Consider the following 25,742-nt stretch of genomic DNA (forward strand, 5'->3'; position numbering starts at 1 on the left):
TCATATCTCCCATCAAAATTAAGTTGTAATCCATATGGTCCATCAAAATTTCATGCAACTTCTTAAAAAATTCAGCTTTCCCTTCGTTTGGTGCATAGATTCCCACTATCAAATACTTCTCTCCTTGAGATTGAATTTCAATTGCCAAATATCTTCCTTGATCGTCTTTAAAGATTTGTTTCGGTTGCAATTTTTCTTTTGCATAGATCACCACTCCTCTCTTTTTTACTCTGTCTGAAGATATAAATTCCTGTCCCAGTCTTTTATTTATTAATAATTTTCTGTGTGCTCTTGTCACGTGGGTCTCTTGTAGGCAAATCAAGTCCAATTGGTCTTTCTTTAAGGCATGAAATATACTTTTTCTCTTCCTGGGAATATTTAAGCCATTACAATTCCAGGTTAGAAGTTGCAGAGCCATGATGGGATTATTTACTCCTTCCTCCTACAGCTCCCTGTTTTTGTTCCTCGTCTGTCGGTAGTACCGTGTTCGTGTCCAGTGATGGATGCCCTTGTCCTGGAAAAGTCTCTTTCTGTAGGTCTTCTTCGTGTTCTCCCAAGAACTTGTCTTTATCACTTACAGTCTTTATTCTTCTCTTCTTTCCCTTATATTTAAAAGACAAGCCTTGGGGAAATTCCCACCTGAATGGTATGTAGTTCTTCTTCAGCAGTGTCACCAGGTCCTTATAATGTCCTCTTGCGTCCAAGATACTCTTAGGGATGTCTTTAAAGATCTCAATAAAAGAGTCTTCAATTCGAAGGGCTGTTTGGTAGTGCAGGTTCAATATTTTATCTCGCTCCTCCTTTGATCTTAAGGTAATAAGACAATCTCTGGGTCGATTTCTCTTCTGTCTTATTCCCAATCTAAATGCACTTTCTATCTTAAAATCTTCTTTCTTCAGCTCCTGCTTCCAAAAATCAGAAAATTCTTTTGTCAGATCATCCACCAAGTTCTCTCCTTCCTTTTCCGGCACAAGTCTGATCCTCAGGTTCCTCTCCTTGCGTTGCATATCTTGCATAGAGAGTGCCAGTTCATATTCATCCAATTTCTTATAAACTGGTGGAAATTTTTCCTCCGCAGCAGTTGCAATTTCCTTAGCTTCTTCGGCTATCTTTCGTGTTATAGATGAATCTTCCAATAATTTCCCAATTGCTTCTGCATTTGAGTTCACTTTATTCCCTAGGTCAGTTATACTTTTAGTATTTAGGTCAATTTTCCCAGAGATTTCTTCAATTTTTTTATTTGTTTCAGCAACTTGTACTTTAGTTTCAGCAACTTGCAATTTAGTCTCCGCACCTTGCTTTTTTAGTTCCTCCAAAGAGTCATTTATCTTCTCCAATACCTTAGCAAATGATTCTTCTGTAGACATTGCTTTCACTTTTGGCTTTGCAGCCACTATAGTTCCAGAGGCTCCTGTTACAGAAGCCCTTCTTTGCATGTAAGTGTCAATTTTGTATTGTCTGCCAGATCTCAAGGTTGTTTCTTGTAACTCCCCTTTCTCTTTACCATCTGCCATAACAAAGTCTTTTAGTCAAGGTCATTCCCAGACTTTGAAACTCACAAACAAAGTTCTCAAATTTTAAACTCCACTTGTTGCTGAAACAATTTGTAGGTCCTCTAGGGGGCGTAGAGTCAGTTCTATGCTTCTCAAAGTAATCCCACACTCTTCAAAAAAGAAGGAATAAAAGTTTCCTAGTCCCTTTCAATTTTTCTTTCCTTTTTCAAGGGGATCCCAGTCAATAGTGTCCTATAAGTAACTTTGTAATACCGCAGAAACAGTGTTTCAGATTGGAAGTAACCAAAGTCAATTTGAGATATTTTTTATCTTCTTATAGCAACAGTCCTTAGCCGGTTCCTTTTCTCCGGCAGTCCGATCCCAGGTTAAAGAGCAGCGATACTTAATCCAATTCTTTTGAATTGGCAGGGAAACACTTTTAAAATCTTCTTTCCCCCCCCTCCTGCCTTCGGGGGGGGGAGTTCTTTGCTTTGGTGGTGGATTTCTTAAATCCCGCAAGTTTCCTCTCAAGCAGTTACAGCTGGAGTGCCTTTCGCTTTGATCTTGCTACAGAACGGAAAGCAGACTTCCTTTTTAGTGCTTATCCGTCTCGGTACCCAATTTCTTAATTTTAGAGTCCAATTTCTACTTTAGCAGTCAATCCTACTCACGGATAGTTGTTCTTTTAATCCAATTTCCCGGGAAGAAGTCAGCGCTCTCCGCTAATGGCGACGCGGCTTCGCTTCGCAGGCTGGGTGAAGACGACTCTCAGCACCGCTCCAAGACCCCTCCGCTCCTCCGGAGCCTTTAAAAAGGCTATTTCGCAGCGTCGGGGGGGCGCAAAGGTGCCCGCCGAGTCTCCAGTTCACAGGCAACGCGCCTGTGATTTTTAGGGGTCCCCGCTTCGCCGTAGCTGACAGGACCCGAACCCACGAAGCAGATCTCTCCCGGAGCTCCGGTTGAGATCCGCCATTAAGCGCCGGCGCTAACCGGAAGGCGCATAACCGGTTAAATCGGTTATGATTAAATGGGCTCAGGACATTGGTCATAATATCTTGTTTGCTGATTGGGAAAAGTTGTGGACCACCGGGATAAAATTTACGGCATGTAATGCCTTAAGAGAAAACATTATGAAAATGATATATAGGTGGTACATAACCCCAGTCAAGCTTGCAAAGATTTACCATGTGCCTGACAACAAATGTTGGAAATGTAAAGAAATTGAAGGTACATTTTTTCATCTTTGGTGGACTTGCCCGAAGATTAAGGCATTCTGGGAAATGATCTATAATGAACTTAAAAAGGTATTTAAATATACTTTCCCCAAGAAACCAGAGGCCTTTCTCTTGGGTATTGTCGGCCAAGGGGTGTTAAAGACGGATATAACTTTCTTTATGTATGCTACAACAGCAGCTAGAATACTCATTGCGAAGTACTGGAAGACGCAAGAACTACCCACACTGGAAGAATGGCAGTTGAAGGTGATAGACTATATGGGCTTGGCAGAAATGACGAGCAGAATCCGAAACCAGGGAAGAGAAGCAGCGCAAGAAGAATGGAAAAAATTCAAGGACTATTTAAAGAAATATTACAAAGTTAATGAAAGTTAGAATGATGTTGGACTGGAAAGTAAATGGTTACTATTAGTAATGGTTAAGACAAGGAAAATAAGGAAGAATAGTCTAAATTTAAATTAAAATAAGGGAAGATTTGCTGAACAATCGATAAGAATTTGGAATACAGAAAGGGGAGGCATGAGGAAGTCGGGGAAGATAGGACATGAAATTAGGATATGAAATGATACATGTTTTTTGTTTTGTTTTTGTTCTTGTATGTTTATGTTTGTTGTATTGTGTTTATATGGAAAAATAAAAATATTTTAAAAAAAAAAAATAGAAAATTATTTATGGTTAAGGAATCACACTTTCTTAAAACCAAACTTTGTAAAGATGGTAGCCATGTAAATAATACTTTAGGAGAAAATGTTTTCAGAAATCTGCCTCTAGTTCGCCAAACCCAGCCAGCCTCACTAGCATACGAAAGGTGTTGCCTCTTTTCCTTGTTGTGGTGTGGAAGTTTTATCAGGCAGGAGCATTTGCTCAGAACTGGACAAAGCTACAGGAAATATGTGAGTTTGCAGACATATTCAATAGATTCAGCATCTTTTGTTAAGGTGAATTTTCACAATGACCCGACCAGTAAGTTTAAGCATGATAAATAGTTCAGAGAAACATGTCCAGGAACAGGCATTCTTAAAAGATATTTCCAGTTTCTAATTTGTTTGTCCCCCAAAGTAATATTTGTGCCTCATATTGCTTTGATGAGAGTTGCTGCTTAAATGAAATAGGCATTCTAAGCTGATAATAGTTGACAAAACGCTTATTTTAGTCTCTCCCCCCCCCCCCGCAATTTATATTGTGTGTCAATAAGAAAACTATGTAAATGTGAAAGGGTTCAAGTGAGGGCTACCCATAGCAGGCTTTAAGTTATGCATCCTCCTTTGTGCTAATTTTTCAAGGATTTCTCCCCCCTGTGATGAATACATGAATTTTGTGCACTGATGCATAGTGCTGGGCTTTTTGGATAGCAGGCTCTGCAAGAAAGAGGAAGAGAGGTTTAATCACAAAAGCAAAAACTTCACTCCGCACTTTGTTCCATTTGCAAATGGTGCATATCGCCTTTTGTGAAAAAGAACCTATGGCTTGATTCATGATGACGGCGCTTCGTAGATTCTTCACATGGTCCCCTTTTTTTCCCCCAGCCCAAAATAATGCACATGAAAAGCAAAATAAACTGAACATAATTGGGACCAGCAGCTAGTATTAGGTCCTTTTCCAATCAAGATTCTCTGAGCATAACCTTTTCTGTTGGTGCTCTAAGCCTCTTTCCAGAACTTAGGAGCTTTGGCTCCTGTTTCAGGACTGAACAGAGCGGTTTCAATAAATCAAAGTGAATTTGAAACTTGAAGTCACTCTTTGCCAGTAGGGTTAAATTGATTTTTATAGTGTGTCTCTCTACAAAAAAAAAAGAGGGACATCAGACTTGTGCAATACATGGAGAGTCTGAAGGAATCCTTGGCTTGAGATTCAGAATGTGTGTTTTGTTTTGTTTTTTAAATGAGGAAGGGAAACTGCAATTGAAATTCATGGTGGCAACTTGCTTTTATTTGAGAGATTTATCTGTTGAAATCCCATCTAGCCTCATCTAGCCTTTTATTCCAGATTCTTCCATCCATTGTCTTTAAGGTCCATTTCTTTTACAAGGCTTTTCCTTTCAGCTTTCTCAGGGATCGGGTCTTATAAACATCTGTTTGTGGCTTTAAGGGGGGGGGGGGAGCAGGCAGGGCCCAGCCTGTATCTTGCCTCTCCATCCTCTGCTTTTGTTTCCACAGGCCATTGTTTCCAATTTCATGCTATCAGAGGAGCTGCATGTTTTCCTGCGTGAAGTTGTCAAAGAGATAAAAGCCTAGGAGCAGGGTCACATTTAGAGGGATGGGCATGAAAAATTGGTAAAATGTATCTTGGAGCCCACCCACCAGAAGGTTGCTTGGTGCAGTTCAGAAATCGGGGGAGAGTTATGTGGTGTTAAAAGTTGCACACATTTGGGTAGAAATAAGTGTTGAGGGAAAGATTCTAGTGATAGCGAATTCCTGCAGTTCTTGACTGAAGCTCAGGCACTAGTAAGTCATTTTGTAGCTGGACTGCTGGGGTGCAAGCCTGAAGAAACAATGTGAAAGGAAGACCTCCAATAGTATAAATCATGGGACATTATAGCCACAGGTGGACAATCATATATTGACTTAATTAGCTGAGATATGAAAGGGCCCCATTCCCTCACATGCAGCTACTTTGCTCCTTTCATTGAAGTGAGCAAGCAGGCCGGGTTTCTAACTCTTAATTTCCCATTACATCCAAACTGGGAAGCTGTGTTGAATGGCTTCCAGAGAGGCCAGGATATTAAGTCAAGTTTAAACAATAGCTTCATATCCTAGCTTATTCAGAAGCCATCAGCCATAGTTTCCTGGTTTTGGACGTAACAGGAAACTATAATTAACCAAAAACATCTGGCTTTTTTCCAGACTCTTGTGAAATGCATTATGGCTTGTGCCTATAATAACGTATTTTGCTGTGATATGATTGTCCGAATGTGGCCATATTGTTTGTTTGTTTATTATTTCGTTTACCCTGTTGTTCCTCCCAAAGGAGCCCAAGGTGGCAAACATCAAAATGTTGAAACAATACACTTTTTAATACAATACATAATGTGAGAGAGGGGCAGCACAACTTGGAGAGTTAGACCAGAAGCTACTGCTGTGTTAATGAAATCCACGGTAAGAAATAAATAATACTTTTTACATGCTCAAAGAATATCACATACATTATTTCAGGAATTGTTGTGGTAGCCTTGTAAGTAGATCTCTGTTATTGACCCCATATGAGAGGACTTAACCTGAAGATCTGTTTTGTTGTCCCATTATGGTGAGAACTTTAAGCCCAGTGGGAGTTTCAGGAAGGCAGCTCCTCCCCACCACACTGGCTACTACTGGTGGACTAGGTAGCAATTTTAGTGTAGTATCAGCCGCCCAGAAATAATGGAATTTGCTGCTCAGGTCATCGGGGGATGCCACAAATGTACATTGTACTGCCTACTCACTTGTTTTCTCCTTATCATGAAGGCAGAGGGCGTGCAACCCACAATGTCTTATGAGTACCGTATTTTTTGCACCATAACACTCACTTTTTTCCTCCTAAAAAGTAAGGGGAAATGTCTGTGCGTGTTATGGAGGGAATGCCTACGGGTGGCATGCCTACGCATTTTCCTTCTCTAAAAACTACGCGCGTGTTATGGTCGGGTGCGTGTTATAGAGCGAAAAATACGGTACTTCCCAGAATGCAACAGTGGCTTGGCTAAACTCTAATGAATTTGTGACTGCAGATGATCAAAACTAGATTTTGCTACCCAAGGGCGGACTTGTTATGGGGCTTTGGTTTAATGGAGGAAAATGGCATGGGAGTATGCTGTGTATCTCCAGAAGGGGAGACTTGAGAGGAGAGGGTCCAAGAGGCAGAGATGAGTCAGACCAGGCTGTCTCCCCCTCCCTGCAGATCTCCCAGGACCAGAAGATGTGTGAAGGGGGCGGAGCAGAGACAGACACATTGACCGAGTCTCAGATTGCTTGGGAAGGACCTGGGGAAAGAGGAGGCTTAGGCTTCTGTGGGAAGGCAGGGACCTTCAGTCATCACAACTGCCTCATAGGGGCAAGATCTACTGGGAAGCGTTGCTAAGCTTTCTAGGCCTGGCCTCCTGAGTTGCCTTGTTTCTGTGAATAAAGAGTTAACTTCACTGAAGCTGTGTGAGTTATTGCTGACCTGCTCCCAGCACCCACTCCTGACATTCTGCAACAATGTGTACTACAGATGTGATTGTTTTAAAATGAATAGGTGTTGGAATTTATATAAATTCAGCCAATCCCTATGTACCTGTAGAGTTGCATGTTGCCCGCATGTTGTTAAAATAAGCCATCTCCCTCTTTTTTTCTGGATGTCAAAGCAGTTCAGATATTATTTGTTTTAAGTAAAAAAAAATATTTTTCAGTATAGAGAAGGAAAAGGAAAAGATACAAAATAACATCTCATTGATTTGCAATCTTTAGTATGGTACAGTTTTCAAAAGTTGTTTTTTAAAAAAAAAAAAATCTTAATGGACCAAGGGACTATCTAATAAAATATTTTCAAATGAGACTAAATATTTGTAACATAAATGAGGTTTATAATGGAACACTGCAAAGCATTCAGAGATTGATTTTCAAAGTATATAAGTGTAATTGAATTCCCATGGATTATAAGTGGCAGTTCAGGGCCAAAGAGACTCTGAAAATATAACAGCATCATTATTTCTCTATGTCATATGACACTAATATGAAACTATAAATGCTGTTATTGCTGTTTAGGGCTATTGCTTCATTTGTATTCTGAAGATGTGTGTACCATGTCTATGCTCTTACCTTATCTATGTTTTTAAAAGCAGTACTTGTGTCACTCTCCAGCATGACCAAGAGATGAAACCTAGACGTGGTTATGCACATAGTGGCAGGTTCTTCTCAAGGGTTTTCCCATGAGAGCAAGATTAAGTGACTGGAATGTCAGGGAAAATCAGCCCATCATTTCAGCCCCTTGGAGACTGAGTCATGCCAACTGTGTTGTCAAATGGCATTTTTTAACTTTTTACCATATAAGTGAGCTCACTCCTGTGAGGTGGGGCAGGGAGCTAAGGGCTGCGCTTGAAGAAACAGTGCTAGGGAGGACAAAATCTGCCCTGGCAGAGAGAGCAATATGGACCCAAGAAGGGTTGCCAGGACAATCTGGAATATGTCCAGAGGACCATGGCAAAGATGGTCAGACCACACCTGGAATACTATGTCCAAAGCTGAGCACCACAATTTAAGAAGGATGTTGGCAAGCTGGAACGTGTGCAGAGAAGGGCGACCAAGATGATAAAAGGTCTGGAAGCCCAGCCTTATGGGGAACAGTTGAAAGAGCTGGATATATTTAGCCTGGAAAAGAGGAGACTGAGATGAGCTATGATAGCCACCTTCAAATATCTCAAGGGCTGTCACATGGAAGAGGGAGCAAGCTGGTTTTCTCCTGCTCTGGAGGAGAACCAAGGGCTTCAAGTTACAAGAAAGGAGATTCGAACTAAACATACGGAAAAACTTTCTGACAGTAAGAGCTGTTTGACAGTGGAACGGTCTACCTCAGGAGGTTATGGACTCTCCTTCCTTGGAGGTTTATAAGCAGAGGTCGGGTGGCCATTTGTGATGGATGCTTCAGTTGAGATTCCTGCATTAACTATGGAACTTGCTTCCACAGGAGGCAGTGATGGCCACTAACACAGATTACTTCAAAATACATCGAGGTTGTGGCTGTCAACAGCTACTAGCCACGATTAAGGCTATGCTCTCCCTCCATGGTCAGTGGAAGTATCATTCTGAGTACCAGTTGCTGGAAACCACAGGAGGGGAGAGTGCTCTGGCACTCTGTTCTTGCTTGCGGGTTTCCCACAGGCCGCTGTGAGAACAGGAAGTTAGATTTGATGGGCCCTTGGCCTGATCCGGCCGGTGGTTCTTATGTTCTTAAACTACAGGCGGCGGCCATTTTGCATGTGTGTAATTGACATGTGACCGCTGACCCTTGGGTTCTTTTGGACCCAGAAAGGAGCAGGACAGTGGGCTTATGCATTCTCCCGCTGATCACGGGGCCAGGAATGGAACCCCTGTGCAAAATGGCCGGCGCCTGCACAAGAACAGGGCTTTTAACCAAACTTCAGGATGTTGATAGAAGCTCCCTGGTAGTAACACAAACTGACTCAAAAGCCAATGGGCTGTTCTTTGTTAGGGATTTTTAAGCAGAGGCTGGATAGGTACCTATTAGGGACGCCATAGCAGTAGATTTTCTGCATCAACAAGAGGTTGAACTAGATGGCCTTTGAGGCTTCTCCTAACACTATAATCCTTGGAATCTGAGTTTCCTTGTTTAAGTCAGCCCTTCCTGTGCTCCCCAGAGTCTCTGGGTTGTAGTGTACAAAGACGTGTTGCAGGCCCTGTGATCCTTGCCGTCAGCCACCACCATACCCAAGCAGCCAAACTGTAAATCAGACAGCCATCTTTCCCTGCCTTCAGTGTTTTCCCCTTTGCTGCCATCGCTTCCATTCCTCTGTCATTGATACTAATGATGCATCTGCTGTTGCTTTCTAGCTAGGTTTAGAGTGGGGAGCAGAGGAAAGGAGCACAGCAAAGCTCCAAAGGAAGCAAAGGGAGTGTTGCGCCAAAGTTTGCCAGTTTGCTGCTTATCCAGGTACGGTCTACTGCTGTCCTCTTGAGATCAAGTGGAATTTGCATGAGTCAATCTTGTAAATACATGCAAATGCACATGCACACCCTCCTAGACAGACAGGCAGGCACCTTAAGAAGAAACCCAAAGCTTGATGCTGATGCCAGGGAATTTGATGGGGGAGAGGTTCTCTAGTGCTTCCACTGTTATGCTATCACTGCAGGATACATAAAGTACAGACCTGCCCTTAATCCGCGAAGAGGAGGTTGTAAGTTGCTCCAGCACTAGTTTCCCCTAATGCTCTTTTGGCATGCAGCCTGCCTCAATTCTGCCTCAATATGCATCATTGATTAACTTCGTTTGCCTGCCTTAACTTTGACCACATATATATATTGTTTTTGTCTGCGTGGTTGTTTTTGATGGTCCGGTGCTTTGAAGGAGAAGGAAAAAATTAAAGCCCATCTTAAAGCCCATTACAGCATGCTTTCTTCTTCGGTGAAAGTAAGTGAAATAAAGAAGATGGCATTAGACCCCTTTGCTCCTTGCAGGGTGGGGTGGGGTGGGTGGGTGGAAGCTTTCTGTATGTTAAACAGTCTTGTGGACATCTGGCACGATTGGTTTTAATCTGCTAGCTAAAAAGTCAGGATTAAATCTTGCTTTACACCTCTTTGTACTGCAGTCAGTAAAGTGACAGAGCTGCTTCTGAAACAATGACACTACTTATTCCACCCAATATGCCATGTGGCAGAGAAAACCCCCCCTCCCCCCCTCCTAGTACCACTTCTCCGCAAAGACAATGAAGCATCTGGTGGGCTTTTCCTGTGTCCAAGATATATTTTTGTCAGTAATTTCACTCAGCCGGCCTGCTTAGTTCTCCCCTGGTGCTACTTTTTGAGACATGGTGTGCCAAGCCCAGTGGTAAGAGGTCAAGAGGCCAAAGTGATGAATTTTTATGTGCCTGTTCCTTGTGTTTCTGCTCAGTCACGATTCTTTGCGCGCTGCGCTGCTTCTGAAAGGGAGCCACTGTGGGCAATTTGTCCTCCTGGCCTGGAGAGAATGAAGGAAGCAGATGAGTTAAAATAGCATGTATGACTTCGAACAGAGGAGCACACAAAATGTGTTCCTGCAGTGGAACAGAGCATTTCTGTCACCACTGAATGTTGGGGGGGTGCCCTGAGATTTGTGGCTTCTTGGAGTCTGATCAAGTGGCAAACGCATTTAGCATCTCTCAAAAATATAGAGGAAAGAATAGCACTTCACTAGCTGTTATTGTTAAAACATGGTGCAGGGAACGCTCTGCAACCTGCTGGGGTCGATTTCTCTAAAGCTGTTTTAGCCTATTCGGTCTCCAGCTAGCAGTTGTCAACATTTTGTGTCTACTTCCTCCCCTTTCCTCCTTTCATCAGTGAAAGGTGCATTGTACCTCTCTCAAATGATGAGGGAGAAAGGCACATTGTCACTATCAAACTGTGAAAAGTTGTGTATTTTACTAAACCCTATCCTCCTGCGCACAGAGTTTCTGCCCTCTGCATTTATCCCTTGCTTTTTGCACCTATCTGGTTGATCCTACAAAACAGGGGCCGTGGGATCTTTCAGAAGATATATAGGAACCTACTAAATTGTAGTCTATTTTTTGCATAATGTTGGGGATGGGTGGTAATTGCCCTGGGATAACTCTGAGGGCAGGAGGGTACATTGTATAATCATCAAAAATGCAAAAAAATTGACAGCTTTAATATCAAAATACAGTGGTACCTCGGGTTAAGAACTTAATTCGTTCTGGAGGTCTGTTCTTAACCTGAAACTGTTCTTAACCTGAGGTACCACTTTAGCTAATGGGGCCTCCCGCTGCCACCGCACCGCCAGAGCACAATTTCTGTTCTCATCCTGAAGCAAAGTTCTTAACCTGAGATACTATTTCTGGGTTAGCGGAGTCTGTAACCTGAAGCGTCTGTAACCCGAGGTACCACTGTACTCCTTTCCTAACCACAAAGCATCTTTCTGCCTGAGGTGAAGGACGAGGTCCCCATCCTCTGGCCGCTTGGCATTCCACCTACAGGTAGATGTATCTTACTTCAGCACTGGTGATGGGACAGTGTCATCCACCATACATGAGGACAGAAGGCTGGTTTAGAGGGCATGAGTTAGACCCCATGGCATAGACCGCTCTGTGCTCTCAATGCCTTGCCGCCACCACATACTCACCAAGTTCCCTGGCTGCTTTCTTAAACAAATGCTTCCATAGCAGTGCTAGAACATGCATGTTGGTTGGTTGGCATCCATCCGTCCCGGGAGACAACAGAGGAGTGCACCTTTGGGGTTTTTTAAATGTCTTTAAATTGATTTTACAGAAAGATTTATTTAAAATAAAAAGAGAGGTATGAATGTGCATGCCTAATTCTGAACATCTCACAGGTCATTGGCTAGAAAGGCAGAAATGCTTTCATTAGCTGTGAGATTTGCAATACATGAACCACCACATGGGCTAAAGAACATGGAGAGAGAGAAGAGCAATCTACCAGGGGAAATGCCACTTTAATATATCTAGACACAGACATCCTGTTTTTTTGTGTTGTTTGCCAGTCTTGACCAATAGGATTCTTAAACTTCAGGTACCCCAGTTGTTCCTAACTGTAATAGTTGTAAGTAGTACTGCAGTATTAACACCCAGTAAACTTTCTAATGCTTTAGAACCCATCTTTAGTTCAAAGCCCGGGGGCTGGATCCGGCCCAATTGCCTTCTAAATCCAGCCCGCGGGTGGTCCGGGAATCAGTGTGTTTTTACATGAGTAGAATGTATCCTTTTATTTAAAATGCATCTCTGGGTTATTTGTAGGGCATAGGATTTCGTTCATATTTTTTTTCAAAATATAGTCCAGCCCCACACAAGGTCTGAGGGACAGTGGACCGGCCCCCTGCTGGAAAGGTTTGCTGACCCCTGGTTCAGACAATTAAAAAACATTTTCCCTTTTCAACTTTATTTTTTTGTAGGTAAATTTAAATATCATGCATGAAAAATGTGGGCAAGCTAGGATGTATTCCTGGTGGAACAAAATACCAAAGATGGCAATGCTATAAGTATGGAAACTGCAATTATATTTAAAATAGAACTGCAGTTATATAGCGAGAAATAACATAGTGCAACCAGGCATCTGCTCATGCAGTGAGGCTTCTCCTTCCTCCTCCACACTCCCAAAATCTGTTTTGCAGGGGTTGGGGTACCTCCACAGCAGATTTGGGGGGCAAACAGGAGAGGAGAAACCAGAAGCCTTGTCACACAAATTGCCCGTTGGATATTATTCACAGAAGTAATGCACACAGTAGACTGAAATAAGTAAAGTTAAGTAACAAGTCCGCTGATTTTTATGGGTATATTCTGAGTATGACTTTGTTGGATATCCCCTGATCAAGTAAAAATACTAATATCATCTGTATATATCGTAAGTAAATAAGGTTTATTTAGAGACACAAAATGAAATGACCTGTTTGAAAACTGTATTTATTTATTTAGTGCCAACAGAAAGAGTCAGTGCAATATTTGATTATTACACTCTTTGGCACAACTCTCTGAAGCATATTATAACTACCGAAGTAAAATAAAGCATATTCTTAATCCTTCTTTCCCTTTCCTAAATTGTCTCCCTTTGTTGAATTATATACCAGCCCAGTTCACTCATAATGGTAAACCATAGTTAACCCAAGTCTGGAATTATAGATGAAAGGCAATCTAAAAATACTGTTAACAGACAAATAAATAGCTAATGGTTTACCATGAATGTGTCCATCTGCTCCTTGCTAGCGCAGAGAGAGGAAGAAACATGATCTCTGGCTTAGCATTATGATCAGTAAGTGAAGAACAATTTACAGAGCAAAACAAACTACAGTCTATGTTTGGATGTAACACTAAGCCAGAGATCATGGTTTGTTTCATCTGTGTAGAGGGCTGCCCTCTGGTACTCAGTAAAACACCACACACGTTAATAGGGCTATATAAATAAATAAACCTCATTCTCCCTTTGACATCTCAGAGTGGCTTACATGGGCTCCCGGTAGTCCCTCTCTCTTTCTCAGGCACTGATGAAGCCCAAAGCTGGGCTCATGCTTTGTCTTTCTTCAAACAAACCACAAGCTGTGACCAAGGTTTGTTACGTAAGAGCCTTAAGCCAAACCATGACTTCACTTCCAACAGCACAGTAGAAATCAAAGAGATGTGAAGCAATCTTGCTTTTTTACTCTGTTCCCCATCATGTTGTGTAGTTGCTTTTTAACTGTGATTTAAAGTGGCATTATTATTATTATTATTATTATTATTATTATTATTATTCATTTCTATACTGCCCAAGTGGAAACAAATCCCAGAGATGCAAATGGAAGACACTACCAAGTAGTGAATGCAATATACAGCAGTCCAGTTCAGACACTACCACACATCACCAACGCCATGGGACTTCCATGCATTTTGAAATTTTTAGAAGTTCTTGAGCTTGTGCCCCTCTTCAGATGATCTCCCTCTCCCGGCTCAGAGCCTAGTCTGCAGATCCATTGTTAATATTTCAGTGCAGGATATGATGGCGTCATCCAGACCTGCCAGGTTGTTTGGACATGCCCAGACATTAGCTGCAGATTTTTGCTGTTGGCTTTAAATTGGAACCGTACCCATTATGATTAGGACAAAAAAAAAAGTAGTTCTAAACTTTTCAGCATCAGAACAATTCAAATTCACATTCCTATCAAAGAAAAGGTATGCTATCACAGCAAATCTGTTTCTTGCTGTGTTCTATAACAATGCAAACTTTTTCCATGAAGATTGGACTTCTCTATTCTATGGCACCTTTCCTTATTTTTCCCATGCCGTATAAAGCTCAGACATGGACTCTTTATCCCCATTGCTGTCCCTCTGGAAGGCAGAAATGGCAATTTTCTATAGGAAAAAGCAACCGTCTGCAATTAAACGAGAAAGCCCTGGTATTTTATTCTGATTTCTTTGTCTCACTTCTTTCCCCCAAAAAAGTACCCTTCAAGAGACTGTAGAAGACTGAAAAGAGCAGTGTATTTTCATAGCGTTTTACTTTCCCCCCTTCTTTTTAAATACCAACAACAACAAAAAATCCCTTCATAAGGAAGCAGGCTTGCCTTTAAAAAAACCCCACCACGTTTCCGATAGTTTTCTGCTTGGGTGACTACGACTTTGTAGAAAGCGAAAGGAGTGGGGAGTGGGGGGGGGGAGGAATTCTCCAGATTGTATAAGAAATGAACCTTTGCCTAATCACTTGTTTGTGAATAAGGTAACTTTTTGAAAGCAACATGAGCTCTTTCTCACATTGGTCCTCAGGAGTCTCACATTTTTATATCATCATCATCATTATCGCTGCCACCACCATTATTCTTTTGGAGCAAGGCTGAAGTTGCGAGATATAAAGCAGTTCCTGGGGGCAGGGGGTGGGGAGGGGGGGAATGTTCCCAAGCAGATGCCTTTAAGAGACAGAAATCATGAATTTCTTGAATTGCGACCACTCTGGGGGTGGCTACAATGACTTTTCGGCAGTGACAGTAACTCTGCCTTGTCTCTGGGAGCCCTTCTTCGGCCCATTCACTACGGAAAGCTGCTTAAATGCACTTAAGCGCATTAGCATTTGGATGCTCGGGGACCACATTGACCCTCATTTGGAAGGTTTAAATGAGTGAAAGATGGAGCGATTTGTTAGGGCTTTAGAAAACCAGCTTTGGAGAGCAGCGGGTTTTCCGCTTTGGTTTGTTCGGGTGCTTGTTCTAATCTGGTGTGCTGTTTAAAGGCGACCAGACTGATTTGTGACACATGAGTCCAAAGAGCTATTTTTTGGGGGGAGCTTGACCTGATTAGCTAATTTGTGCTTTGAATTTCAATGGTCGGCATCAGAAGTGGGGAGTGGGGGGGGGCGGCGGCTCACTTTTGGGAATGGCTTGGCGGGGGATTACCTCACTGGTAACTGCATACAGACACAGATGGCAAAATGTTAATTACTTGTCAAAAGAGACAAAATGGGGTATGAGGCAAATTGTGAGGATGTGTGGAAAAAGTGATTAGCTGGGGGTTAAAGAGGAGAAAATAAAAAGTAATGGCTGCCTCCATTGGCTTGGTGTTCTCTACCTTACCTTTCCCTTCTCTGCCTGTGTTCCCCATAACACAATCTCATTAACTGAGAAACCTTTGGAGCTTGTTTTCAAACGTCTGACCTAGGCAGGACATCGTTCTTCCAAGACATGACTCTTTTAAAATCTAGCCTGTGCAGGTTCCTATTGGTTACTCCAGTGTAACAGCACAATAGTTTCTAGGTGGAAGAACTCAGAATCTGAAAGCGACTAGAAGTTCCTGCAGATTGCTTTGTTGTACCTATGTGGAGCCAAAGGAAAAAGAGAGTTAGCTTTCAAATTCATACCGCCAAGAAAAAAAAAGTGTATTTCTTTTATACTGCACTTGGAAAGCTGAAATGGTTTTTATTTTTAAGATCCCAAATTCATGGAGTTTGTTGCGATAAAAGAGTAAAAAGAGGCAGATCTGTTGCTGCTTCCTTCCCTTTCTTGGATTCCAAAGACATCAGTAGGGCTAGTCACCATAATAATAAAAAAAACACCAGGGTTTTCTGTATCGGTTTGCGGGGAAATCATGTCTCAGTGGTAGAGCACATATTTTTTCATGAAGGTTCAGTTTCTACCATCTCCAGATAAAATTGTCAGATGAAAGGAAGGACCTGTGCTTGAAACCCTGGAGAGCCTATCAGAGTAAGCAATGTTATGGACAATTAGTTGGACCTGGTAGAAGGCAAGTTCCCCTGTTCCTCTTAAGATGGTTGTGGGTCGGCGGATACCCAGAGCACTTATTATCAGGACAGTGATTCTCCCATGTCACCCTGAGCCTCCTCAAGTTTTAAAGACGCTTAAGGAACTCCCAACTCAAAAGCCAAGTGGCATCTGAGGGCAGCTTCTGTTGTTAACATGGGAGCACTGGGCAGAAGATGCTTTCTGCACTCAAAATGTAACATCCTAAACAGGGATGCATGCATTTTCCTTTGTGGGCTTTTGCAGGAATTGTACCCTTCCCTGAAACACATCCATCCTGCTTTAGGAGAGCGGTCCAGCTTCCCATTTTGGTACTTTCTATCCTACAAATCTGGTTGGCCTTCCAAACTGCCTTTTCAGAATCAAAGCAAAGGATTGGTGAAATTTCTCACATAGGTGGGGTATAAATATGCTAGTATAAAAGATTATGAAGTTCTCCTAAGGGGAACAATTAAAGTCTGTGGGGTTGTATGCAGAAACTGTGTTATCCTATCTATAAATTGTCTTCTTGAATTTTACAAATGATCATCTGATTTTTTTGTGGGAGCAAAGGAGCAGTAAAGAAGGTTACTCCTTTTTTTTTTTTGACTGTGTTGAAATTGGGACTTTGGTGGGAGCCAACAGTAGTCATATTCAGAACAGACATATTGCAATAAATGGACCTACTCAGATTAAAGTTGTCTGTTACTCTGTAACTTCAACTAACATTTTGCAAAGGAGGTGGAATTCTTCTGTGTCGTGTCGTATTAAAAATGTTTTTAACAAACAAATCTTTGTTTCTTTTCTCTCTCTCTTTGTATATGCTTCCCTTTAACAGACACTTTGTGCAAAGGCTACAATGCAGACTGTCCGGGCTGCCGACACTAATGAAGTAGTCAAGCTTATATTCCGTGAATCCGATAATGACCGAAAGGTAGGTAACAAAATGCAGTCCTTGACACTGAAGAGAGCACAGATATAACTGAACATCCCCCACCCAGTCTACATTCTAGATTCCAAGGAACAAAAAACACTTGCTGACTTCAGTGGAATAAATAAGCCCATTTAGTTACAAAAACGTTTGTCTAATTTTGAATTCTGGGCAATTGAGGAGCCACATTATTCAGTGACTGGGCTTCCCTCAATAGTCTGGGTTCTCAGCCTTGAATTATTGATATTTGTTGAATCCCAATAAAACCCAAGGAGTCAAGATTCCATACTTTGAAACATCACTTGACAATTTTCTGCGACAGAGCACACGACTTCTGTACTTCTAAGGCGAATATGTCAAGAGCAGAATATACGGGGTTGTATCCAGTGCCGCTATTCTGTTCACACAACTGACCTGCGTGCGCAATGGAACTTCTGCCCACTTTGGGAACCACTGGATTAGAGTATTAGAGTATTGAATCCTGAGATTCTAGGATTCAAAGGCCCACTCAGCCATGAAGCCCTCTGGGTGTCATTTGGCCAGTCTCCGACTCTTAGCCAAACCTACCTCACAGAGTTGTTGTGAGGGGAAATTGGAAGGCGGAAGAAGAACCATGTACAGCACCTCAAGTTCCTGGGGGGAAAATGTGGAAGATAAATGTAATCATAGTAATAGTGGGGCAGTTTTAGATTTATAGTACCGGCATCCCACCCACTTATAGACATTCTGCTTCTACGCGGCCGCTTTTACGTGGGATGCCGTGAGATAAACAAATCAATTGAAACAGTGCGCCTTCCCCCATTCAGGGCCACTGCCCGGAAGTCACTCTCAGCCTCTTGTTCACTGCAGTGGGAGGGCAGTGGCCCTGAGTGAGGGAAGGCTTGGGACAAGCCGGTCAGGAGCCCTGAGCGGCTTCCAGACAGCAGCCCTGGTGGCACACAAGTCTCTCTTTCTCTCTTTCTCCTCCCTGCACACACTCCCTATTAAAGTGGGGTGCTCCCCACTTTACGCAGTTTCAGTGATGCGTGCAGGGGCCTGAAATGTAACCCCCTCATAAGCGAGGGACACCTGTAATGTCTCCACCCCCCACCCCACCCCATTTGCTGGATTTTACATGGGTTTTATATTGATTTATGCTTCTTGTGCTGGCGTTTAAGTTGACCTGCTGCTGATTTTTGGTGTTGTTGGTTGATTTTAGGTAGTATCCAATGGTGTCCCTCACCCTGAAGGAAGGCTTTTTGATCCAGTGGAGGCTTCTGTAAGTGGAATGGGGGCACCCCACCCCTACCCCGCAGCTCCACCACATTGGGGGGGCACATGAGAGCAGGCATTGGGTGGAGGCCACAGGGGGGAGGGGATATCAGCTCACTTAACAAATAACTGTAGCCCCCAGTAGATCAAAGAGCCTTCCATCAGCATGGGGGAAACCCACTTGTGATCTTTGAAGTTGCTATATATATATATCTGCCCAGACTTAGTTGGTGGCTGGTATAGAACTTGTAATTAATATCTAACTAACCAACCAACCAACCAACCAGCACCCATCTAAGAACTACTTCTCACATTCATTTCTCCCAGTGCAAGTATAGTGGCATGTATGAAAATATTTGTAATCCTTCTCCTAGGGATGTCCCAAGGATATAGGCTTCCTGCATCCAATTTCTGACTAGCAAATTTATGGAGGGAAGTTGCATAACAAACAGTTGTTTTGGATGGGGAGGGGAAGCACAATGTGAGAAGGGCCCTATGTATCCTAAAATTATGTTGACCCTCCTCTTATTAAGAAATAATAGTAATAATTTTATTAATTATACTCCACCCATCTGGCTAGGTTTCCCCAGCCATTCGAGGTGCCTTACAGAACATATAAAAACATATAAAAACATTGCCAAACATTAAAAAACTTCCTGATACAGGGCTGCCTTCTGATGTCTTTATCTCCTTGACATCCGAAGGGAAGGTGTTCTACAGGGAGGGCGCCACTACCGAGAAGGCCCTCTGCCTGGTTCCCTGTAACTTAGTGTCTTGCAGTGAGGGAACCACCAGAAGACCCTCGGTGCTGGACCTCAGTGTTTGGGCTGAGTGATGGGGGTGGAGATGCTCCTTCAGGTATACTGGGCTGAGGCCGTTTAAAGGTCAGCACCAATACTTTGAATTGTGCTCAGAAATGTACTGGTAGGCAGTGAAGATCCTTTAGGACCAGTGTTTTATGGTCCCAGTGGCTGCTCCCAGTCACCAGTGTAGCTGCCACATTCTGGATTAGTCCTAGTTTCTGAACTACATTGTTCTTAAGGCTTTGTATGTTTGCTTTGGTGCGGGGGGGGAGGTTGTTGTTGTTTGTTTGTTTGTTTTGCTTCAAAAAGTCAGAAGGAGTCTTGATTTAATGGTGAAGAAAACATGGATTGAGAAACACAATTTGGGAGAATGCCCTTGTTAATGCCCATGTGAAACTATGATTTTAAAAATACTTTACAAGCTCTCTTCCTTCTTCTTTTCCAGGTTATGCTACAATTAGAAAAGAAACTCTTTGACTATTTTAATCAAGATGTTTTTAGAGATAACAATGGCACTGCGGTGAGTTTCCAGCTGTACAATTGCATTTTATAAATGTAACGCTCTGCTCTTGAACCCTGGACGCTCCAAGGAATATGACTATGCGTAGCATGGAAAACATTAATGTCTCTGACATGAGTTTATTTTATTTGTTGGTTTTTTATTTTTACATTTCTAGGAAATAAGCTCACCTTTTAAAATTCATTTCAAAGACAAGCAAGCTAAACAGTTTCAAATGAGTAAAATTACATGAGCAAAACCACCACACTTTACAAGCAACAAATCACAACTTACCTTGTCATGTTTGTAGAGTTTGTGTTCCTAAGGTTCTAAGCTTTTCTCCCCTAAAATGCTGGATCTTTTTTCAGGTTGCCGCTGAGTATTTCAAAGCAACAGTTGCCAAATTTTAAGCACCTTTTCTTTTTAGATTTGACAAAAGACCCGTGTATTTTGTACATAGGTTACTTGTTCCAGGAACAGCTGATGTGGTGATGGGGGGTGCTGCAGAGGCAATCCAAGACTCCTGCTGGTGCACTCGTGCAACCCCCACCTCACTGCCACCCTTGCCCACCCACTGTCCAGGTAAGCCACTGTTTCTCAAACTTTAAGTCTCCAGCTGGACTACAACTCCCATCACCCCTGACCCCTGGTCCTGCTAGCTAGGGATAATGGGAGTTGTAGTCCAACCACAGCTGGGGACCCAAATTTGAGAAAAACTGTAGTAAGCAGTAGCCTTGCCAGTGTTAGGAAGGCAGCTCTGTGGCACCACCCTGGCTGTTCTTGCTGTACATTCATTCTCGGAGATAGTTTGAATGTGTTACTGAATCCTAGGCTAGCACCACAAAGGGCAACTTCAGTATCTCACACGCCTTCCTCTGGCATAGCTATGTGGGGGAGCATGGAAGCTTTTTCTTCCCTTTTCAATCAATCATAATCCCAACCCAACAAACTCTGGTTAGTTTTCACTGTGGTTTGTTGAAATGAGACCATCTTCAACCATGGTTTATGAAGCTGTGGCAACAAACCACAGTTGAAAATTAATCATAGTTTAGGGTTTAGGAAATAAGTCCCATTGAGTTCAGTAGGACTTAACTCCCTGTTCAGTGGGTATGGGGCTGCAGATTTAGCTTGATTGTGCTCAAGGTTAAAGCTCTGAATTCCTTTGAGAGTAAGTACTAGGACTCAAATATATATTGGCCGTTTTGAAGGAAAATTCATGATGCAACAAATGGTTAAAAATATTTAATTCTGTTCTACACACAAACACACATGCTCATCAAGCTTCATATATGTTTACTATCTTCATTTCGTCTCTCATTTGACATTGTGTTAAAGGTAGCATGAAGCAGAATGTTTTCATTAGTGTAACAGAATCATAGCCTGTTCCTACTTGGGGGGAAAACCTATTATTATCAGAAACCATAGGAGAATCAAAGAACAGTGACACCTTGAAAAGGTTTTTCACATTTGCAGATCTTTCTTGTTGCGTTTGTGGCCCCCAACACCGGCGGGTGTAAATTAACAATGCTTATTGTAAGCCACAAACCTCAATAGTATTGATGTTTGCAGCAGTAAATCTGACTAATAAGGAGATCTACTGCACAAACTAATTTCTTGGAATATCAGGTACTGCTAGGGATGTTCATTTATTTCATTTTTTTATCAATATGAAGACAGGGATACCTTTTACCACGTAGGAATGCAATCCTCCTTGTCAATTCCCATTTCTTTATACAGTGGTACCTTGGTTTTCAAACAGAATGTGTTCTGGGAGTCCATTTGACTCCCAGAACTGTTCAAAAATTAAAGCGTAGCTTCCGATTGGTTGCAGGAGCGTCCTGCAGCCAATCGGAAGCCACGCCGGACATCCAGCTTCTGAAAATAATTCGAAAACCGGAACATGCACTTCTGGGTTTCGATCGTTTGGGAGCCAAGGTGTTCGGCTTCCAAGGTACGACTGTACAGTAATATTATGCCAAAGGATTTCTGTTTTATCTTTGCATATATTAATACATATGCCATTCCTATCTTGTTCTTACACTGATTGAATCAGGGCTCCTTCAGTCTTCAAGCATGAATGACTATTGTACACATAATCACATTTTGGAGCTGTTTACTGGGCTTTGTTGGTGCTGTGGTTCAGTCCAGCATTGGTTTTGAAGGTAGTGAAAGTGCAGATTCACTGGGGTAACTACACAGCAATTGGGGGGAGGGGTTCCCAAATCAGAAGGTGGTTCTTCGAAGCAGATTGAACCCCATCAACACTTTATATACAGTGGTGCCCCGCAAGACGAACGCCTCGCAAGACGAAAAACCCGCTAGACGAAAGGGTTTTCCGTTTTTCGATGCGCTTCGCAAGACGAATTTCCCTATGGGCTTCCTTCGCAAGACGAAAGCCCATAGGGAAATCTCCAGGACAGCGGGGAAGCACAGCGCGTCTTCCCCACTATCCTCGGACCTCCTCCGAAGGCTGGCGGTGGGGCGAAGAGACCTCCTCCCGCCGCCAGCCTTCGGAAGGCTCCTCGGAAGGCTGGCGGTGGGGCTGAGAGACCTCCTCCCGCCGCCAGCCTTCGGAAGGCTGCTCGGAAGGCTGGCGGCGGGAGGAGGTCTCTCCGCCCCACCGCCAGCCTTCGGAAGGCTGCTCGGAAGGCTGGCGGTGGGGCGGAGAGACCTCCTCCCCGCACCAGCCTTTGGAAGGCTCCTCCGAAGGCTGGCGGTGGGGCGGAGAGACCTCCTCCCGCCGCCAGCCTTTGGAAGGCTGCTCGGAAGGCTGGCAGCAGGAGGAGGTCTCTCCGCCCCACCACCAGCCTTCGGAGGAGCCTTCGGAAGGCTGGCGGTGGGGCGGAGAGACCTCCTCCCCGCGCCAGCCTTCGGAAGGCTCCTCGGAAGGCTGGCGGTGGGGCGGAGAGACCTCCTCCCCGCGCCAGCCTTCGGATGGCTGTCCCGAAGGCTGGCGGTGGGAGGAGGGTTTTCCTTCCCACCGCCAACATTCAGAATGCTGTTCTGAATGTTGGCGGTGGGGAGGAAAAACCCTCCTCCCACCGCAAGCCCCGGGAACAGAGGAGAAGCGCTGCGCGCCTTCCCCTCTGTTCCCGGACCTGTCCTGAAGGCTTGCGGTGGGGAGAAAAGCCCTTCTCCGCACCGCCAGCCTGGCAAGCGGTCTCCATAGGAACGCATTAATTGATTTTCAATGCATTCCTATGGGAAACCGTGCTTCGCAAGACGAAAAACTCGCAAGAAGAAAAAACTTGCGGAACGAATTAATTTCGTCTTGCGAGGCACCACTGTATCTAGAAATAGTGCAGTAGCTCCTTGCATTGCTCCTCTGAAATTGCTCCAGCCGGAATTGACCTGAGCTTCTTTAGAATAGAATATATGCAGGGTGCATATATGTTGTGCAATAGATGTGTATTCCATGTGATGGCATATGTCAGCTTTCATCATCGGTTTTGAACTACAGTTCCCATCATCCCTGACCAGCTGGACCTGATGGGAGCTGTAGACCAAAGGGCATCAGGCTGGGGAAGACCGGTGTATGCTGTGGGTACCATATATCTCTGAAGGGAAACTTCTTTGCTAGTCCAGTTTCCTCCTCCAATCCATTTTTGAAAAGCCTGGCTACATGAGCTGTTTATTATTTGGGGGCGTATTGAATCCCATTCCTCACCACTGCACACTTGATGGTTTATAGACTTATTCCAGGACGATGCAGATGATCCTTGAGATGTTTGACTTCATCTCCCATCACCCCAGCCAGCTTGGCCAATCAACAGGGGTGATAGGAACTACAGTCGAGCAACATCTGAGGGCCACAGGCTTGTCACCCTTGATGTGCAGGAAATGATAGGAATAGCAAGATACGGCCTGGAGGAAATGCCCAGTCTTTTAAATGTACTTTCACCTCCAGTGTGTTACACCTTTGGCCTTTTACCCTACCTGTTCAGGCATGTGCACATCTGTCACTGAAGGATGATAGGCAAGCAGAGAGCTGAAGCAACATACTAGCCTCTGAACTGCCCCCTGCCATGGAGCTCTTAACATTCTACCTATTTAGAAGTCGACAGTCGTATCTGGAGATGAGGAACCTGCTAGTGTGATCTCCCCATTATGGGTGAGGAGATACATAAGGGCACAGTCCTAGGACAGTGGACTGTGAGTGCCGAGGGACTCATAGACCTTGAGTTTATAGTCCCTGCTAAATATATGAGTATATAAAAAGTAATGGGCATTGGCTGTCTGCTTATACAGATCATTCCCTCTGCATGGAAGGTATGGGAAATTCATGGGCATTATGTAAAAGCTATACTTCAGCGCATAATTTTTAACATAGTGCTATCTCACTAGAAATACTAGCAGCCATAAATAAACAATGAAAAAATCCCAGCTTTCCTCTTTTGATGTATCATATGTGTGTTTCAGTTTATTTTTTAAAGCAACTCGAAAGATTATAATTATATTTGTGCAGTATTTCAGTACCATTTTTTAAAAAAAGAAAAGGGGGTGGATGGTGCTAAAGATGATCATTCCTGTTTATGGCAGTTCTTGGCATTCCAGCAGCATTCTGAGCCTCGGTTGGGTTAATTCCCCATGCATGGCTCTTCTCACGTTTGCTTGCAAAGACACAGGCAGGCAGGCAGGCCACTTTAGAACATTATATTTCAAAATCTGTTGCCGTTTCATTTACGCACCGGGAAGCAGGAAATCTTCCAGATCAAGAATGGAAGAAAAAGATAAATGATATAATGAGCCATTGGAGATAATCTAATCTTCATGGTCTAGTTAAACACGCAGCACCATGATCACTAAAAACAAACTACCTATCTAAAAGGATAAATGTCCCTGGGCCAAATTCAACCCAAAAAATCCATCGCATCCTTCATCACCCACCAGCCTTGTACCAGCCTGACAGAAATTTAATTCAAGCTGGCTCCTGAAAATAATTATTGTATTTTAAGAGTAGTAATCATTGGTCGGGACATGATTGAATGTGTCCATGCCTATTGACTTTTTCTATGATTTATAGCTTTGTTTAGTCGATATTCCCATCGAAATTGTATAATTAATTATAAGTGGGGCTGTCAGGTCTGCAGGATGGAGTGCCCTGATGAGTATTTGGGAAGATTAAATTTTCCTTAGCTATACCGACGCAAGGCTTGGGAATTTTCACAGCAATATGGCTGTTGGATAGAGATGTTTTCTTATGTGTATAGCAACTGCTTGAGCTCAAGATCCATTGATTTTCTTCAGAGCCACCTTTTTTTTATCAGTGTGGTGTCTCTTCAGCAACAGTGGAATTTGTGCAGATGTGACAACACCTGACAAATATTTATTATCAACAGGCTACTTTATCATTGTCCATACACTGTTATCTCTTCTTTTTTTACATCGTAATCCAGAAGAAAAATTATTTTAAAAGGTGTAGAAATGGCTAGCACGCTTGTGAAAAATTTGAAATACATGCAAATAACTAGTTCAACAGAAATACTGTACGATTTCTATTCAGAGCTGCATTTTCTTTAGAGCTGATCCTGTATTTTTATTTTTATTTTTTCTTCTCATGACAATAATGTGCTGCTGTTCACCAGCCTTTTAAGCCTATGGGGCCATTTGGATTTTTAATCAGATGCCATTTTGCTAGCACCGTGGCCCTAATGTACTAACTTGGAAATTATTTTCATAGGTTTAGAAACTGGACTTTGTATAGATGAGACAACAACTGACAAATAATTCATTATCTGCAGGCTACCTTATCATTGCCCATACACTATTATCTCTTCTTTTTTTTAACATCACATTCCAGAAGAAAAATCTTTTAAAAGAAATACTCTCTCAGAAACCAGTGGTGGGTGCCACCCTTTTCCAAAGCTTAATTCTTACATGGGAGAAAAAGGTAACCCCCCCCCTTAGCAGCTCTTGGCCAAGGTGGCAGTGAGTGGGGAGGTCTTAGAACCTTTTTAGGCAGCAGAGGATTACCTCAAAGAGGCACCATTGTGCTCATGGGCACCACGTTGGGAAGTTCTGCTATATACACTTACATAAGGATAAGTCTTGTTGAACTGAGTTGGACCTACTTCTGAGTAGACATGCATAGGATTACAATGTAAGACAAAAAGAAAAATACTTAGGGCCTCAGTAATTTAA

The 25,742-nt window shown here is 43.0% G+C and overlaps 1 protein-coding gene across 9 annotated transcripts in view; it reads left to right on the forward strand.

Moving 5' to 3' along the window:
• The window catches only part of INPP5A (inositol polyphosphate-5-phosphatase A), a 253,172-nt gene that overhangs the window by 183,495 nt on the left and 43,935 nt on the right, over nucleotides 1-25,742 (forward strand). For 5 of the 9 annotated variants that reach the window (XM_083617009.1, XM_083617008.1, XM_083617011.1 and 2 more), the window contains exons 10-11: nucleotides 16,956-17,051; nucleotides 19,548-19,622. In XM_083617009.1, the coding sequence (XP_083473135.1) occupies nucleotides 16,956-17,051; nucleotides 19,548-19,622 (171 nt within the window). Of the gene's footprint in view, nucleotides 1-16,955; nucleotides 17,052-18,246; nucleotides 18,307-19,547; nucleotides 19,623-25,742 lie in introns of all 9 variants that reach the window. The other 4 variants (XM_083617007.1, XM_083617006.1, XM_083617010.1 and 1 more) reach the window with 1 other exon arrangement.

The sequence above is a fragment of the Podarcis filfolensis genome, assembly GCF_964270895.1.
Source record: "Podarcis filfolensis genome assembly, chromosome: 5".
Classification (NCBI taxonomy): domain Eukaryota; kingdom Metazoa; phylum Chordata; class Lepidosauria; order Squamata; family Lacertidae; genus Podarcis; species Podarcis filfolensis.